Source organism: Mytilus trossulus, chromosome 6 (assembly GCF_036588685.1).
Source record: "Mytilus trossulus isolate FHL-02 chromosome 6, PNRI_Mtr1.1.1.hap1, whole genome shotgun sequence".
In the NCBI taxonomy this organism is placed as follows: Eukaryota; Metazoa; Mollusca; class Bivalvia; order Mytilida; family Mytilidae; genus Mytilus; species Mytilus trossulus.
The window spans coordinates 18,721,093-18,741,714 of NC_086378.1; the positions used below are offsets into that span (position 1 = coordinate 18,721,093).

Below are 20,622 nucleotides of genomic sequence, written 5' to 3' on the forward strand. Positions count from 1 at the left end.
TTGGTCGAAAGGTGGGGCTAAAAAAATTCAAATAATTCTAGGTGCAAATACTTCTATAAGCTTACAGGACTTGTTTTAAGAGGAGGAAACAACAAGTTAAACAAATTTAATTCCCATGAAAGAAGACCTCCTGTAAATTTTCTTATCACTCGATGAAAGATTGTATTTTTATTGACCAACAGAGGGGTTAACCTCTAACTCATATATTATACTAAAATGAAATATATACCCACTCAACAGATGGCACAAAATTATGGAAAAGAAGATAAAATGTTCTCCTTTGTATCAGATCATGTTAACTAATGGCGTAACTTAAGATTTAAATACTTGAAAGTAATGTTTAAATTCTTCAAAAGTGAAATGTGAATAAATTGACAAAGATATGATACAACCAAAACCATTCAACAAACAGATGCAGAGGGTTTGATATGAACTATATGAAAAAGGGATGGCTTCTCCGTAGTATTGTTTTCTTTCGGGTACGTCTGATCGAAACTCAAATAAATTAAACCTTTAAAAATGTTTAACTTCATTATGTTTCTGTACAGGAAACGTCACATTATAACCTATATGAAACTCGCTCGAAGACAATTTAGAGGAGGGGCAATAGGGTGTCCGTTAATATGTAAAACAACACCTCTATTTTGGCAAAAACAGTGCAGCATTTAAACACAAGCATGCCTCCGGTGGCTTGAACTTCTCGTTACGTTGAAGACCTGTTGGTGACCTTCTGCTGTTGTTTTTTTCTCTTTGATACATTCCCCATTTCCATTCTCAATTTTATTGTCATTTATAGTCCGTATATACGATGGCCGAAGTAAGCCGACAAAAATACTATTTAAACTTTATATAGTACTGTACAGAAAGTTTGTACATAGTACTATCTTGTTGTTTTACTTCCTTATTAAAAGATAGTACACTGTACAGAAAGTTGGTACATAGTACTATCTTGTTGTTTTACTTCTGGGTAAAAAGATAGTACTCTGTACAGAAAGTTGGTACATAGTACTATCTCGTGTTTTACTTCCGGGTAAAAAGATAGTACATTGTACAGACAAGTTTGTACAGTGTACTATCTTTTTATGGAATCAGGAAGTACATTACCACCATTTTTGCATTAGTTGAACTTCCTTTTAAAAATGTCTTGAACTGTACAGAAAGTTTGTGTTCCTTGTTGTTTTTTTATGAATAAAACCCAAATCATTTGATTTATTATTTAAAAAAAGAAATGATATGTGTAATTGGAAAAAAATGTGTATATACATAAATTAAAAAAAGTCAATGTTTTTTCTTTGAAAAGTGACAAATAACATTTATACATATGCTATTTGTTTCTGTCTGGATAAGCTGCATTAAACAGAAAAACCTCTGATAAGAAGTGTTTGTAAAAAATGAAACGTATCAATATTTACCAATCACTAGTGCACATCCGAAACACACATTCACAAGTATTACAGTGTATGACTATATACGTCATATTAGAAATAATAGTGACATCAATGAGTTAGATAGACATTTAACTAACTTACAAGATAAGTTAGTTGAAAGAGGATACTGTAAAAATAAAAAAAGAGAATGTAAGAAACGTTAAAAATACCACAAGCAGAAAAACAACATTATTGAAGGCCGATAGGACAAAGAATGTCCCACTCACTCTCATTACTAAATATAATCCAATGGTAAAAAACCTTAGTAAGGTTATAAGAAAACATTGGAGCAATCTGCAAAAAAGACAAACAATGTAGTGAAATCTTCACCCAGGTGCCTATAGTAGCGTATAAACGTAACAAAAATGTCAAAGAATACCTTGCTAAATCAAGAAAAGTTGGGAGACTTTTGAAAAGGGACCCATGCTTTAATAGTATAAGCAAAAAATCCTGAAACACTGTTAGTTATAATTTTAATTATATGCAACAAACTTTCATTAAATGAAATTTAAAAAAAAAACCGGTGTAAAGTCTTGAGATTTATTACGTATGTTGGTTGAAGGAACCGCATTTAATTATAATTTATATCTAGCATTCCCTTTCAATTTATCATGAAATTCAATGAACATGATGAAAGAACCAGATAAAAATACGTCGATAAATCAAATAGCTAGTCTCCACCAACTCTGCTCTTATACTTTCTGATCCAATAAAAAGATAGTACACTGTACCAACTTTCTGTACAGAGTACTATATTTTAATAAGGAAGTAAAATAACAAGATAGTACTATGTACAAACTTGCCTGTACAGAGTACTATCTTTTTACCCGGAAGTAAAACAACAAGATAGTACTATGTACAAACTTTCTGTACAGAGTACTATCTTTTAACCAGGAAGTAAAACAACAAGATAGTACTATGTACAAACTTTCTGTACAGAGTACTATCTTTTAACCAGGAAGTAAAACAACAAGATAGTACTATGTACAAACTTTCTGTACAGTACTAAACAAAGTTTAAATTGTATTTTTGTCGGCTTACTTCGGCCATCGTACGTATATATCACAACACCATTTCTAAAACAAACCGAATTCGTTAGTTTTATTGCATCAATTTCCTTTAGTATAGTTTGTCCCCTTCAAATATCTACGCGCGGCAGTTTTGTAATTCAGTTGCTTCCTTCGATCGGCTATTTATTTTTCGCTGCTATTCTTCGATAAACTGGATATTCAAATGTATATGCCCACACTACACGTGTGCACGCTTTCAGCATTTTTTTATTGAAAGATTCACTTATCAGGAGCATACCATTGCATCTTCCTAAAAACATAAAATACAAAAGCAATTAATAAATATATTGACAGTTTCTTTGCATTTGCACATATAATATTACACAAACACCTTTGTACTCAACAAGATACCTCCATGCAGATTTTATATATGAAGTCTTTGATGTTTTAGCAATTATCAGGTATGCTGGCAGGTGTCACGTCAGGTCATTTATAAAATTGCCAAAAAACAATTCAGACCTGACTCAGAAAAGCACGACTGAACTGCAGAAATCTATCATATTACAGAATTTCTTTTTATTTGTTACTATTTGATGTTTTCCTTTGCAGGGTCACAGATAACAATAGTTTTTGAACAAGTCAATTACATTGTAATTTTCGCACCTGCAGTTCGAACAAAACATATTTTATCAATCTTAGTTTAAACGCTTCTAATCAATCACTTCCGAACGTAACCTTTTGTAAGAATGAATTACGGGTGGTTTACTTAGGTTAACTTTTATTGTTCCTTATTGATACTGTTCTGTGTGTGGTTATTTTGACATTACAGGATTTATTATCATTAGTCGGAGAAACGTGTTTTTTTTTAAATAATGGTTGATATAACAACAGTTAGAAAAATCAAGGATTTGTATAGTCTAACTATACAAATCGTCTAACTATACACATTTTTTGGGGAAAAAAAAGAAACATTTAGAAAAAAAAAGAGTATTCTTAAGAAGATTTTCAGACGTCTTATAAATGGCGTTTCAAATGCATCGTTTTGTCGGGTTGCTGGCTCATCGGCGTATATAATACGTTTATTTTATTCATACTGTTTTTAACACTCGATTAGCAAAAATTGATCATAATAATCATATAATTAGGAAAATTAACTTCATTGTGTTCTGAATTTATATATAATCATTAAATTGTATCTCTTTATAAATCCTTTTGACTTTGTGTGTATGTGTGTCTTTTTTGAAAACATTTGTTGTTGGCTTGCTGTCTCATTGATGTTTAAATTCAACATCTCCTTTCATTCATACCTTTTAGTCTCCTTTCTATACCGACGGAATATGATATTTTTCACAGAAGCTGGTTAGGGCATTTAAAAGGGTGTTGTTTTTTTATGTCGTACACTAGTATATACAAGGATGACGTTACTTGAATCTTTGACATATTGCTGGGTGTTGTAATAAGGATATACCAATTGTTTCACTGTGGCGCAAACCGGCTTCCGTGTATTTTTTTTTATGTGTTGTGGTTTTCTCACAAGAAGTTCTAATTCAATTGAACCACCGTCACTCGTCAGTGGCCAATATCCATTGTCTAATGGATAATTCTATTTTCTTTTTACAAATCGTTTAACCAAACATGCCATTTAAAAAATCATTTTCTTCACATCATTCGCATTATTTATCGATGATATCATCTTTATCATTTTTCCCTGCATGAAGCCGTAAAGCCAAAAAAACACATTTAGTATTGTAAAAATCGTTGGTTATGATTAACTTGCAACTAAACATCTTATTAAGTCAATTATAACAGTTCTTCATCAAAACCATGCGCAATGTTGGTATAACGTTCTAGTCCCACATTATGCAAATATTCTAGATCATAATTTGATTTTTACACTATTAGAAAAGCAAACAAAAGGGAGAGAAATTAATCAAGTGGAATCTTTTTTGTCAGTTAAAGCATCAATTTATATTATCCGAAAAATTACTAATAGTTACTGGTAACAAGATTTCACGTTCAGATAGACAATTCTGTGGTTTAGCTCCATCTGTGAGGTAAATGTTACATAAAATAACTGATTTATGAAGAACTATGATATAAAATAATAGTTTTACTTCCGTTTTATAAGTAGTTCTATTAGGTTTTATTGGAATAAACAATATAGTAATTAAAAGAAGACATTTTTATTGTACCAGAAATGTTATTTTTTTAATAAACGGGGTTTATGTGGGTAGAAAATTGACAATATAGCGCCAATTTGGTTTAACAGACCTTCTATAGTTGAATCCGTAGAATCATATAAATTTAGCCGTTTTATCATATTTTTACTTTATTTCAATCGTTGTACTTTAAACGTGCCTATTTAAGTCTTAAAGAAAATTATGTTATCATTATCCTAGAAGACCATTATATGACATATATTTTGATATCCTAACTTTTTAAAATTTTCGATCTGTAGACACTTTCAAAACATTACTTTGAATTAAGATATGACCTAAGCCATATCATTTCATGTCATAGTCCTAAGATATTTTTGAAAACCAATCCCCCATGAAATTCAATTTTTATTCAGTCGGGTGAGACTTTTCTAAATTTGAGTTAACCTGATTGATATTTTGTTTCAAATTCGACTATTAAACCCACCTATTGAACACGAGGACTACACTCAGCTTGGTCAGAGCTATGGTTACTAGGTGACGGAATAAAATGCCTGGCCATGGCTCCTCTAGTTTCTTTTTACTCAACCTTTTTTTATTTAAGAATAAAGCGTACAGATCAGATTTTGTCAATACTTACATGGTGTAGCTGGTTCTTCCACCCCTTACTCCAAAATTGCTGCAAAATCGGCACCTACTATATGACTTCATAATACAAAAATATACTGAACGACTTTAGAAACGGCAACACTAGCTAGATTATTTTTGTGTTATTTTTAAATGAATGTGTCAACGTCAACAGCGATGACTGCCTGTTACTAACGCCAAAATGATTGCCAGAGAGGTCAACAAATTCTGTCTGACATTTTTTGGGTTCTGTTTTACACCTTCTGATTTTGCATTTGTTCAACCCATTAATTGGTTTTGGCAATTATGCGTTTGAAACTTGAGGGCTTTACAGGTTTTCCTTCAGTCAATTCTTTGGCAATGCAGTTCATGGGAAACATTTATGGCATTAATCTGTACCCAATGGCACTCGGCAATTTGGTTAGCAGTTGACGTTGCGGCCGTAGAAATGATTGTCAAATGACGTTGCATAATCAAATTCTGTTGATGCTTCATTGTCACTACACGTTAATCTGTTCATTGATGGCTAGCAACAAATCTTGTTTACTTGTATCGTTGTCGGAAGGACAGTAGAACGAGTTTCTGAAGTCATACGGTATGGTTGCAGCACATCTATGTTTTCATGTTTGCAGTATTCTTAAAGGCTAATTCAGTTCTTTGTTTGTTTTATTTCTCAGACTTGGCAAAATGGAGATGCAACATTTAAAAAAAGTAAAGTAAGGCAAAGGATTGAAAGAACTGTTTCACAAAGCCAAAAAAATAAAACAATCTTTCATGGGACCAAAATTTCGCTTTAAGAAATAAGTGCGACTTCAAAAATTCGGTATGTTCAATAACCACAGGTAAGTCAGATTTTGTTTTTTTGTAAGACGAAAGAAACATGATAAGCATGAAAAGTAGTTGTAATCAAAAAAGATTTGTTAAAAAAAATCAATAAAATGAGTGTTGCGTTTCTAAAGTCGTTCAGTATAAAAGAATCCAAACAATGTTGATATTCCCAATCAAAGGTCATTGTACGGTATTCAACAATAAACAAACTCTATACTATACATATTGTTAGCTATAAAATACCCGAAATAACAAAACGTGAAACAATTCCGAGATAGTGTACGAAAATCAAATATAGCAGACATGAAACAACCACAACCACTGAATAACAGGCTATTGACGGTTGGACATTTCATAATGAAACCAAATAGCTGCAGATAGAACTCTTACAACATGCTGATAATAATTTATTAAAATATAACGACACCGATATTGACAATGTAAGCCAGAAATCATTATTTCTCGAGGGTTGCATTCAACAAACATTATATTGAATAAACTCATGATGGGGATAAACATAACTTTGATATTTTTAAAAGATTGCAAGTTACTTATTTTTTTTAGAGGTCCATGTACTATATAGTGTATATTGTTATGCTTTACAACTCCTTAAATAAAATTTAAATTGTAAGCCGTCATCTGTCATTTAAAAATTTATTGTATAGTATTTCATATTCTAGGCTAAAATATCAGGAAAAGAAGGATAACTCGAGGGAAATTTTAACCTAAAAACGATTTTATTCGATGACTTTATCAAGGATCATCAATTTGTGAATACTTGAGTTTTGCCTACATTACATAATTTTCATTATTCTTTATTCCATTGCCACTTTTAAAAAAAATACTAATTTCATTCTCATTCAGTTATCTATATGTTTATAATTTAACTTATGTATTAGGAAAAGACACAAACGTATATGTGCATGCTCTCTGAATGCATAGATATTATTATTAAATATGTTTGGTCTTTGATCATATACTGTGTGTACAATTGCATATGAAGAACACGAACTTTGCCTAGCAACAATTTTTTTTTTAGGAAATAAAATATTATTCTTATAACACTGCACATAGAAGCATTAGTTTTGTGAAACGTTGACAAATCATAGTAACATACGCCCAGTAGTCACAAACGCATTTTTCAAAGATAATTTTAAGAAAAATAATACCTTTGAGGCATAAAAGTAAATAATAACGAAATGAGTATGTATGTGTACTCATATACATAAGAACACAACATTATTTTATTCCTGAATATAAGGTTATTAGGGGGAAATAATAGCGATAGCTGTATATATATAAGAACCAAAAATTTGCGAAAGCAAATTTACAGATCTGTAAATTTATATATATATACAACTCGTCTAAACATCAACCCAACAATGTTAGATCTGTAAATTTGCTTTCGCAAATTTTTGGTTCTTCCCTCGCCGGGATTCGAACCCATGCTACTGTGATATCGTGACACCAAATCGCCTGCACTGCAGCCGTCCCGCTAGACCACACGACCACCTGGGCTCTCAAAAAAAGAGCTTTCGCTGGCCATGTGTTACTTTTCCACGTCAGTGTTAATCTAGCGGCGTACTACAGTACATGATATATAAGGCATGAAGATGTTATTGTTACAGATCAGCTAAATTATCTATAGTAAAGGATCCTACAAATTAATGTAAGATACAGTCACAGAAAATAATTATATTCATAAGTACGTCTGAGTCACTGACAACCCTACAACAGATGTATCCATCGGATCGCCATCAATGATGGTGATACATGGCTGTGTACATAATGTATATACAACTCGTCGTAACATCAACCCAACAATGTTAGATCTGTAAATTTGCTTTCGCAAATTTTTGGTTCTTCCCTCGCCGGGATTCGAACCCATGCTACTGTGATATCGTGACACAAAATCGCCTGCACTGCAGCCGTCCCGCTAGACCACACGACCACCTGGGCTCTAAAAAAAAAGAGCTTTCGCTGGCCATGTGTTACTTTTCCACGTCAGTGTTAATCTAGCGGCGTACTACAGTACATGATATATAAGGCATGAAGATGTTATTGTTACAGATCAGCTAAATTATCTATAGTAAAGGATCCTACAAATTAATGTAAGATACAGTCACAGAAAATAATTATATTCATAAGTACGTCTAAGTCAGTGACAACCCTACAACAGATGTATCCATCGGATCGCCATCAATGATGGTGATACATGGCTGTGTACATAATGTATATACAACTCGTCTAAACATCAACCCAACAATGTTAGATCTGTAAATTTGCTTTCGCAAATTTTTGGTTCTTCCCTCGCCGGGATTTGAACCCATGCTACTGTGATATCGTGACACCAAATCGCCTGCACTGCAGCCGTCCCGCTAGACCACACGACCACCTGGGCTCTCAAAAAAAGAGCTTTCGCTGGCCATGTGTTACTTTTCCACGTCAGTGTTAATCTAGCTGTTACTTTTCCACGTCAGTGTTAATCTAGCCATATCTGTTCACGTGTAAGAAATTACAACAGAACAAGGCCGCATTCAATATTGTCGCTGCTACGTAGTGCTACGTAGATTTTGACTATTAATCGTGTACAGCTATAGACTACTTGCTACATAGAAATTGCTACGATATTGAACTCAACCCTGGTGAAATTTTAAGCGAAATAATATAGTGTAGCATAAATTATAAGTTCGCATAAAATATGATCACTGGGGTTGTTTTCGTGGTATTTACTGTATAAGAATTCATAAAAAATTGAGCAGTGAGAAAAACTGGATTTCTCTCGTGAACAGAAAGAGAGAATTGGGGTCGAATTTTCTTCTTGTTTCTCTCAGCCTACCAAAATAGTTATTTGACCGTGGCTTTTGCAAATACTGTATACCTGAATTGTGGATATATATATATATACAAAGATGTTGTTACTCTAAGAGTACGATGAATTTTACCATATGAGTTAGTTTGAACCTGAGGTATTTTCAGGAGTGTTTCTGTATCTTAAAGAATATTAATATTTTGTGTGTATGATTAATAAGGAGCTTTTTGCAAACATAACTCGTAGAGACCAAATTATTCAAAATTGAATAGGTCATCATTTTCGTATAACACAGTTTTTTTTTTATCCCCATCTTTCAAATTGCTTCTTTTGAAAAAAAGTTTGACAGTATTTAAGAAAAAGAATTTGTACCTCCAAAACAGCGGTCGATAAAATGTGTATTTCTTTTTAAATTTTTTTTTTGGTAAGATGAATTTTCCAAATGTACGGTCATTTCATCTTTAAAGAGAAAATAGAATACTTAGCCCTGCATGCCTCTCTATTATACATGCGGCAGGTGACCTTTTCTTTGATACTTCAACCGTCACGGATTAAAAGTGCAAGTTGTCAGTGTGTTCTTATCGAATATTTTTCATATTTCGGTTAGATCCCATTTACTTGTTTTTGTAGCAGTGATTCCATCTACAATTTGAGCCAGATCATCGTCAAATTGATCCTCGTTTGAATGCTAAACATCTGCGTTTCTTTTTCAATTTACATAACAAATTCAAGTGAACATAGCTGTATATACATGTTTTTTAGTATTTCATCGTTATATTTTGTAGCCGATAACACTAAAAACTCTTATTTATTCCCTATTTCCCTCCTCTCTCGAATAAGAGGAGGACCTGAATTATTCGTGAACAGTAATTATTGACCGTTATTGTTTATACTAGTTTTAACTCAAAAATTGGTCTTTAGCTTAAGCAAAATCATGTGATCATAACATGGTGGATTTGTCATGCCTGAACTGAAACTTGGTTGTTTGGGTTTCAAGCACTAAAACAAAACAATATAACGTATTCACACTATTTGATTCCATTGAAAATATACGAAAAACTTACAACTTATAAACATTGTAATCGTAAAGATGATATATTGTGAATGACAATGTCAATTCGTGAAGTTAAAGTGTGTTTACTAGGGGTAAGTTTCACTTTCAAATCTGAAGAGTTTATCTGTTTATATATATTAATGAAACCACTTTGGACGACATTTCATTTACCTATTTTTCATTGAGTCTGTGATTTCCCATACACATATGATATTTCATTGGCAATCGTTTGATGCAGGTGTCGAGTGAACAACTGAGAAACGGGACACTTTCTGGTTTAGCTACAACAATCTAGTTTTTGACCCATAACAAAATAAATGGATTTGACATCTGATCTATAAACATATGTGACTGAGAATAAATGATGAACCAATATGCACTGAACTTACATGATATCAATCATGTCAATAGGACACAGATGTTTCTGATGAAAGAAGACAATTTCCGTATACAAAAAGCGATCTATTACATTTGTACTTCTATTTGCTGCAATGAATACTACAATGAAATGATTTTTGAATCCAAGACAATCAATTTTGTTGCTTTCATGTTAATCTGGCTCTAAGTCTATCTGTCTCAACAAAAAGAATTCCTGGATCCCAAAAGCCGTGAAAGAGGAAATCCCGAATTCATAAGCCTAAAAACACCCAATCCCAGAGTCTAGATAAAGGTCCTATCCCCCCTCTTAATATTTAAAGTTGTTTTATTATGGGCCCGGGCCTATTCAACTTTAGACAGGAGCAACTTTGGACTGAAACCACTTGAAAAGATTGTGTTTTGTTGAAATAGGTTTGGTTTGTTAAAACATTATCATTTAAAAAGAATCACTTTATACATTTTGTAAGTTACTAAAATAATTTACGTTACTGTACTGTGTACATTTGTCCCATGGGTATTGGTTTCAGGATTAAAAGATAAACAATATATAAACTGTATTACCAAATTACAAGAAAAATCTACTCGGAAGTGTATTCTTACAATTTTAAACAATTGTCCCATTCTTCTTTCATTGACAGGAGTCTGGAGTTGGAAAGTCCAGCATTGTTATGAGATTTGTGACAGATTCCTTCAAACCAGCTTTAGAGAGTACAATAGGGTAATATTGATTATACATTATACAATATGTTATGAATTTGTTTTTATGTGATTTAGATGATGGTAATAGTTTTCAATGTCCAGTGACAAATATAACATTCATATATATATCAGAATGAGCAGCAAAGACAATTATCAATATCTATAAGTTTCAAAAGACAATTAAAATAAACACAAAAGAGGAAATATTACTTTTTTACTTATACATCATTGTACATATATATATTTAAAAGAAATTAGAAGGTCTAAAGGGATATAACTCTACTTCCAAAATAATTTATGTGAAATTAAGCAAACCCCACCTCCCCCAAAAAAGAAAAAAAAAAGAAGAAAAAAACACTGTAATTAATAACCCTGACTGATAGATGCATAATAAAAAATAATACAAAACAATTAATATATATGCTATAAAAATGAATATGATCTTACTAATATTAAAGAGACACATATATATTTGTGTATGAAGGTTTTCTCTTTAATAATATACATCATTGTATTTACTGAAGAGTATACAAAATGTTACCATGTTGACAGATACTGTAAATTCAAAATAATTGAGATTTTTTTATTAATGTGAACGAGGTGGGTACCGCAATAACGAAAACTTGCATTCTGATCATTGAAACTCAGACCTAGCCTGTATACAGATGTTTTTGGAATTGCAATAATAAAACTCACAATTTCGTCCATTTTTTAAAATTCACAATAATAAATGCACAAAATAATTTTAGAATACTTTTGATGAATTTTTAAATCTGTCAGATGACCCAAATTAGCAGAATTTTTATAGGTTGTTCTTTTAAAATTCATGCAAAATGAGCTGCAGCGAATAGAAATCAACCTTATGGAAGTGCAGGATGTTTGATCGATATTGGAACATTCAAAAACAAAACATGCAAAATAAGAGATGAATTTTGATCTGTTATATAGAATTTTTTATAACAGCTCAATTTTTAAACAGCTACAGACTTTCCATATAGATTTTCTACCCAAATTAGGTGAACAGCTGTATTGATATTCAATTATATAAGGTTGATTTCTAACTGTCACAGCTCAAATTATATCAATTCAAAGTTTTATGATGAACAAATCTGAGCATAAGAATAATGAATGTGGAAGTTGAGTTAGTATTTGAAATCAGGTATTTGATAATGAAATTAGAATGTTTGCTCTAAAAACAAATTCTTTATTGAGATTTCCTGAATCACTGTATTTCATGATTGATTTAATGAGGATATACATGTATGTATAAAAAAAGATGTGGTATGATTGACAATGAGACATAACTGTCCACAAGAGACCAAAATGACACAGACATTAACAACTATAGGTCATCACACACCCTTCAACAATGAGCAAAGCTCATACCACACAGTAAGCCTCGTTGGCTGCAGAGTGGTCTTAGTAGTTTATCTACTGCAATCATCCAGTCTGTCAATGCTGAGGTTGTTAGTTCACAAGCGTATTCAACTCCACAAGTGTATTCAACTCCACAAGTATATTCAACTCCAATAGTATATTCAACTCCACAAGTGTATTCAACTCCACAAGTGTATTCAACTCCACAAGTGTATATACAACTCCAAAAGTGTATTCAACTCTGTTTTTTTATTGACTTGGATTGCCAGGTTGGTGGTTTTATAAGTATATTTTCCTTTGAGTTTTTTTTTGGACATTATAATTAGTTTATTAGTACATTTGTATAAGCTGTGTATGAAATCTAATGTTATACTTTTTGACTTACACAGAGCTTCTTTTATGAGTAAAAAGATTGCAGTTGATGATCAACATTATGCATTCCAAATATGGGACACGGCTGGCCAAGAAAAGGTAGGTTGGATTTTAGACAGAAATAAAGTCACATGTCAGGAAAGTTAAATTGTGCTTGGGAAGAAAAAAAACTTTTGGTATTCACAGAGTTGATAAAGTCTTTTAAAGGTACTTGATGCTGATGAATAAAAGAAGATGTGGGGTATATATCAGCATGATCAGAAATAACACATGTATTATCATGATTATAAAGAAATTTAAAGGGTTACATACTCTTCAATAGAAGACACATATCTATACAAAATATGTCGAGCGCTAAATTACCCAGAGATGAAAATAAAGGTGGTGAAATTGAATAAACATAACACAGACCATCAAAAATGTCAAAGATCTGCTATTAACATCAAATTATGCAAATAACAAATATGATGTAATTTTAATTGTATATTTCCAGTATAGATCCTTAGCTCCAATGTATTATAGAGGTGCAGCAGCAGCTATTGTTGTTTATGATGTATCGAGAGATGTAAGTTTAACATGTTAGACAATGTTAAAATAAGTCTTAAAATGAAAATGGTTTTATACTCAGCAAAAACAACATCATTAGCTCAAACAAAAGATAACAATTCAGAAATTGCTTTGACTAATTTTAATGGCAGATTACATAAGACTAATCAGTAGAGTTGGAAACAAATATAAAGAAGCCAAATCATATACAAAGTTTGAGTGCATTAATATTAAAAAATTCAGAAAAGTTGCACCAATTAATGCCAAAGCATTTGTTACTTGGGGTTAAAAAATACAATAATTACATTAGATGTACATTTCATTACAACACATTATTCTGATTGGTTATATTGCAATCTCTCGTTATTCCTTAATCAACTTCATTACACAATGAAATTTAGCAATCAATTCTTAAATAACAAAGAATGAAAACTGTTTCTGTATGCATGCTAATCTTTTTTTACAGTCAACGTTCAAAACAGTGAAAGATTGGATCAATGAATTGAAGAAAAATGCATCCCATAATATTATACTGGCCATTGCTGGAAACAAATGTGATCTGGAAGATCTGAGAGAAGTTAGCAAAAGGGGTAAAATTTAGATTTATATGCATTACATTTTAATAAAATAGAATACAGGGACTGTTAATTTAAGATTTTTGATAGTGGGTTAACATTGATAAAGGTTAATTAGTGTAGCCGAGAGATCCACTGTCCTTTGATAGAAAAACTGACAATCCTAGCCAATTAAGATTGGAGTCAAGTGCACCCACATGAGTGGTGTTTGTACTCACAACCCCAGTATTGACTGGCTAGTGATTACAGTACATGAAATAACTACTTAGACCACTCGGCAACCGAGGACTCACACATACAATGGAAAACACCATACAGTGAAAGTTGTGGTCAAAACTTTGGTCCAACTTTCAGCAACTCCGGTGTTTATTTACTCAAAATCTTTTGGCCCCTGTAGCTATTAGATTAAAAGGCTACGGGGGCCAAAAGATTTTGAGTCTGACAATTAAACCTTGAATTGATTATTCACTACAACTGAAATATGTGGAAGGAAGAAAAACATAACTGGAAAATAGTGACAAAAAAGTTAAGTTAAATTTAGCCATCATACTTATCTTAAACAATCGTTTTAGCTCCATCAACTTTGAAATCTCTTACAGTTTTGAGATGATTTAGTGGTTCATCAGCTAATTTGCTGCCTTTCCAGGATATCTTTGTTTTATCATGTTTATTGTTACTAAATATTGGCAAAAAAGTATTAACATCTTTGATTACTTTTGTTGTATTTGATATTTGTTTTGTACTTTTTGAAGAAAGGAACATATATATTGTATTTTAGATGCAGAAGAATATGCCAGCCTAATTAATGCCATATTTATAGAGACCAGTGCTCTGAATGCTGTCAATGTTCCTGAACTTTTTATGAAAATAGGTATGATTGATAATTATAGATAGTTATGTTTAGTGTAGTTCTGGTACTGTGGATTCATTTATTATCATTGGTTTCAATTTTCCTGGATTGAGGAAAACTTGCATCTTTGTGAATGTGACTTCTCCGTTCCTGAGGCTGACTATAAAAAAATATAACACACACAAGTCCAGGGTACAATGTTACAAGTTAAAAATAACAACAACAAAAAAAGCAAAAGAAAAGAAGATGATTTTAAATGGTTATGTTCTGGACCATATGAGTATTTAGACCATATAGGTATATATTCATATGGTCCTACCATACGCATATGGTCTGACTGTACCCGTATGGTCGGGGTAATTAACACTCTGTTACAGTTTACTTTGAATACTTCTAAACTCTTCATATGGTATCACTGTTCATTCAAAATACGCTATCATATAGGTCATTTTGTTATCATCTTATAAGGAAGACAATAACTAAATAAAAATAAGAAGTTTAACATTGTTAATTTTACTACCTAGTCGAAATTATAATAAACACATTTTATACCAATGTCCATTACCGATTTGTTATTACTAGTGAATAGCAATATATTGACTTGAAAAGATAACTTCCACAAATTTCTCAATAATCTGTTACACAAGAGGTCACTGGCAAGGAACATATTTTATTTAAGTTGTTTTGTGAATATGGTGTATTGTAGTGCATATTACAATATTTGAAATCTAGAGCTGCATAAACACCATAGACACATTGGAATGGCCCAAGACCTTGACATCAATGCACGCAGCTGCAAAGAGGGCGATCTTTTCACTTGCAAACAAAAGGTGTATTAATTGAAAAGGATTGTGCACAGCCATAAAGTGCAAATGCGAAAAAAGTTCTGTTACTGTGTGGAAGTAAATGTCACCATAAGTCTACATGCAAGAATGTAATAAGCGATGAAAATTAACTTTATTATATTTAATTTTAAAGTAGCCTTTAAATTAATACATTGTCATTGTTTTTTCAGACACATTTTATTGTATTCTTGAAACGTTTGTAATGCATATTTGAAAAAAAAGTATCTATATGGTCAAAATACTCATATGGTCCGGCCCTTTAATAATCATACGAGTATATACTCATATGGTCGGACCATATGAGTATACACATATGGTCCAAATATTCATATGGTCCGGAACAGTTATATTTAAAGTTGTTGCATTGTTTATTTCACATATGGAGCCTTAATATTTACATGGAATCCATTGTTCAGGTGGTCTATTGTATTATAAGTTATATGGTTTGCTACTGACTCCATACAGATCCATAGAGGGTTAGTAAAATCCATAGGGGTGAGGCCGGAGGCTAAGTCCCCTATGAATTTTATTCACCCTCTATGGATCCGTAGGGGGTCAGTAGTTAACCACATAACAAATTTATCGGAAGCATGACTTTTTCTGCAGCGTTCTGTTGGAAAATAAACAATGAAACACAACAACATTAATAGATGACGTCGCCATTAAGCATCATGAACCCCATATGAAACTTACTAACCCCATACGTTATCATAGGGGGTCATCACATGACGGCGTTTAACCAATCACAACGTGATAACTCATCTGTGGTCTGATAATATCAAATATTATGCTCTTATATCTTACTTTTAGGTAAATTTAAGACAAATTAAAAGATACAAGCTTAAGATAGGCATCAGTTAAACAACCAAAATTAAATGAACTGCCATTAATTTAGTGTTTATATATCACATATGAAGCCACACTAATGAAAGAAACATTAATTTTTCATTGCAGCTAGAAGTCTTCCAAAAGAGGATATGTATTCTCCTAGAGCTACAAGTACTTTGAATCTCAGACATACACAGTCAAAGCCAAAATCTGGTTGTTGTGGAGGTCAAAGTTCACCTTCATGACCTACTGTGATATATAGGTTAAGAATATTTATATGTTAATGTGTTATGATTTTGTTACCAAATTATTATTTAACATGACAGGATAATAATTATATTTTTCATGGTTGTAGAACATCTGACATTAAGGTCATGAGGGTTAAAGGTCATTGGTTTAATTAAAAGACATTTAAAAAAAGGATCCTTTTTGGTTGAAGAAACAGTTGATAGATTCATTTTAGAATCAAATAATTGTTCATTTGTGCTAATTAGATCTTTAATATTGACTTTTATTTTTTTTTAATGTGGCTCGTGGCCTCAACAAAACAAGTATTTGATTTGATTTTATTTTAAATAGATTGTTTTTATATTTTTTTGAGTTCATAAACATAGTTTGTACAGATTTTTAGTCAAAAGTCTAAAAATGACTTGATGTCAAGTTTGGATTCAGAATTGATGATTTTAGGTTCAAGGGGTTAAAGAATGTCATCCTAATATTTCCCAGTGACAAAGAACTCATATTTGTTTCCAATTTTATGGGCTACACTTTGATATAAGCTATGTGTGTTTATGCAGTGTTAATAAACATCCTTCTACTCTAGTTATATTTTTGAACATTATCATATTTTATCACACAGATAATTTTTGCAATAGCTATTTTATGTAGATATATATTCAAGAAGGTCAAAGAGAGATTATTCAAGGACAAATGTGAAATGAAAGTGTTAATGGATATAAAAGATAAAAAAAATATATCTTAAAAAAAAATAGAGACATGTATGACTATTCATTATGACCAATTGACAAATATGTGAACATTTGCTGTTTTCATATGCTTAATAATGCAATGGGCCTAATATTATGGAAATATTAACTTTTTGAAACAATATATTATGAAAGGAAGAGACATTGATATAGTTTTGTTATCAAGGCATGTTGATAGTGTCTTGTACCATATACCAAATTAATATTTGAGTTAACATTATTTTTACTAAGTAAAATAACAATTGTGTTGCTACTGTTATGTGCAGTTAGGTAGTATAGTTATTCATATATACATTCTATCAGGTTTTTTTTATATTTAAGGCAGAGTACTTAATTTTTCTGACTAAACAATTTAACCATAAATGTTGTTGCCATTATTTGTTTTTAACATTTTATTGCCTCTGAACATGCTGAATGAGATTTGATGATAGCTAATGATGTCTTATCAAATAGTTATCAAAGGTACCAGGATTATGATTTTATATGCCAGACCCATGTTTTGTCGACTCATCAGTGACGCTCAAATTCAAATTAAGTTATTAAGCCAAACAAGTACACAGTCGAAGAGCATTGAGGACCCAAAATTCCAAAATGTTGTGCCAAATAAGGCTAAGGTAATCTATATTCAAAGTTTTGCAACAAGACATTTATTAAAATGACCAAAAACTGGTTAATCTTAAGATTTAATACTGGAGAATTCTGAATTGTAATATACTTATCTGTTAGATAAGATAATTTTTGCAGTTTAATGTTTCAATTTTTTGTAAAAAATGATATTAACCTTCTAAATTGATGCAAAATAGGCAAATGATTTCTTGCGCTTCCTGTAAGATTTACTTTTTTTAGAATTTGATTTAAAGATGACCTTATTGTTTATTTTCTAAAAGTCAAATATCTTCAATTAATGGATTTGAAACCTATTGGTAAGGGCCTTGTTAGCCAGTCACTTTATTTTGACTTGTACATTTGAGATTATTTCAAAAAATTAAAGATGTTATAGAGATTGAAAAAGTTTTCTACAAACAAATTGTATCATGCTCAATAATCAAAATAGTATTAATAAATTTTCCTGGTCACAATAATTTAACTTTGATTTTTGTGTGACCATTGTTGATTGTTTTGTATATTATCATTGTTAAAACCTTTATATTAAATGTTAAAAGTTACAAACAAATAGAGAACTTGTTGATGTATATATATATGATATGGAGTACTATTAGTATCTTCAGATCCTCAGGGGTTAGGTTGGAATTACTATTGACCAATAGTTTGATGTAATGTATTTTGAATGCCTTTTTAGCTTTCTATAAAACATACATCTTTTTATTAGTTACCAATGGTTAAATCATTGATGAGTTGCTCTCCTAATTCTTATTTCCGCTTCTGTTATTATACTGTTAAATGATTGTGTGTCTTCTCCTGTTATTAACTTTGCAGGTATAAATATTGAACATGCATTGAGTCAGTGTGTGATAGACTCATTAGATGTCTTCCATGAAAATGAAGTCAACATCTCTTTTCTAAATTGCTGCAAAGCATACCAGTATTTTTGTTTGAACATTTTTATTTGAAGTCAATTATATATTTACCAAGAGGTCTTTGTTGTAAGTATAAGCATCACATACATAACATGGTGTTACAATAAAAATACAGCAACCCTACATATAGGATAAATAAAAACATACAGCAACCCTACATATAGGATAAATAAATACATACAGCAACCCTACATATAGGATAAATAAACAAATATTATCCAAATCATTTGTTTTTTAATGCAAGCCAAGCATCTGCACCGAATAACCAATTCATGGGAAGTAATTTGTGTATTTATGGCTATATTATAACATGTACTATAAATATTTTGTAACTTATCTTCTCTCTTTGGAAACATCTATGTCAGATAAAAATGAAAATTTCTTACTAATAAGATACAGTACTGAAAATAGTAGTGTTATATATGTTTGTTTGTCTTTTTCATTTTTAGCCATGACGTTGTCAGTTTGTTTTAGATTTATGAGTTTAACTGTTCCTTTGGTATCTTTCGTCCCTCTTTTTGAAACTTAAAATATCTAGTCTTTTAATGATTGATTGATAGTAGCTTGTTTATCACCCTTTGCTGCTAAGGCTTTATATGGAAAGAAGAAACACATAGCCTAGCAGATGAATTCATAGGATTCATTAACAATATGCTTCATATCTTAACGTTTGTATTGCTCATTCAGTGCTTAAAAAGAGTTTTTGATTTTTATATACTGATACATACTATAATAATGTAAACTTACCCTTTTCATATAAAAGCTCAATATTATCTGAAATTATAAGCCTATAAATTATTATGTATTTTTCCCCTGAAACATTAATACATTTGTATATCAAGAATTTTCAACAAGTAATTAAGGAGTACAATATTGTGTTTTATAAAATTGATTGATATATGTTGAAGTTTGATTAAAATTATCATTGTATACTGGTTTCCTTATGTTATAAAAAGCTGTCAACTAAATAAACCACTCCAGTTTACTGATTCTTAACATATATTTAGACATAAGAATATACATCAGTTCAAATGTTTAAACTAAGCTAAAATTTTAAGAATTTTGGTCCTTTAAGCTCTTTAACTTCATACTTTATTTGGCCTTTTAACTTTTTTGGATTCAAGCGTCACTGATGAGTTTTATGTAGATGAAATGCGTCTGGAGTAGATGCGAAAATTTACTAAAAATCATAAACATACTGTACAAACAAAATATGATCTCATGTTATACAACTTTTGTGACAAATATATAGATTCTGAATATACAAAGTAACATACATGTATATCTTAGGATGTTGATTATGTAGAATTATGTAGAATGAGATGGGTTTTAATGTTAAGGTTGAACTGTTATCATTATATTGATTTTTATATGTTATTTTATTATTTAATTTAAAACTTATTGTTAAAATTGTGTGTTTGAAGATTATAGTGTCCTGATGCAGTTTCTCAAAAAACCAAACTTTAAGCAGATTTATTTCCTCATTAAATAAATAGAAAACAAAAGAATCCCACCTTAGATATACATTGATTGACTTTGCTGTATAATAATTTTAACATTCCATTGTTTTATATATCATGTAAATAAAAGGATTGAAACATGTATTTTTAACATTAATAAAGTTATTTTTAAGAACATGCTGAGAACTTCTTGAATGTTATTTATGTAAAATAGTTTCAGAATTAATGTCACACCTTTAAGACAGATTGATAAC

At 31.1% G+C, this 20,622-nt stretch overlaps 1 protein-coding gene across 1 annotated transcript; it reads left to right on the top strand.

Annotated features, from left to right (window-relative positions):
- Window positions 1-9,791: 9,791 nt before the first annotated feature.
- LOC134720900 (ras-related protein Rab-22A-like) lies at window positions 9,792-19,117 on the top strand. The gene is made up of 7 exons (XM_063583460.1): window positions 9,792-10,006; window positions 10,931-11,010; window positions 12,758-12,839; window positions 13,234-13,305; window positions 13,753-13,876; window positions 14,640-14,732; window positions 16,511-19,117. The coding sequence occupies exons 1-7, from the start codon at window positions 9,965-9,967 to the stop codon at window positions 16,627-16,629; spliced, it is 612 nt and encodes a 203-aa protein (XP_063439530.1). The 5' UTR covers window positions 9,792-9,964; the 3' UTR covers window positions 16,630-19,117.
- Window positions 19,118-20,622: the final 1,505 nt, after the last annotated feature.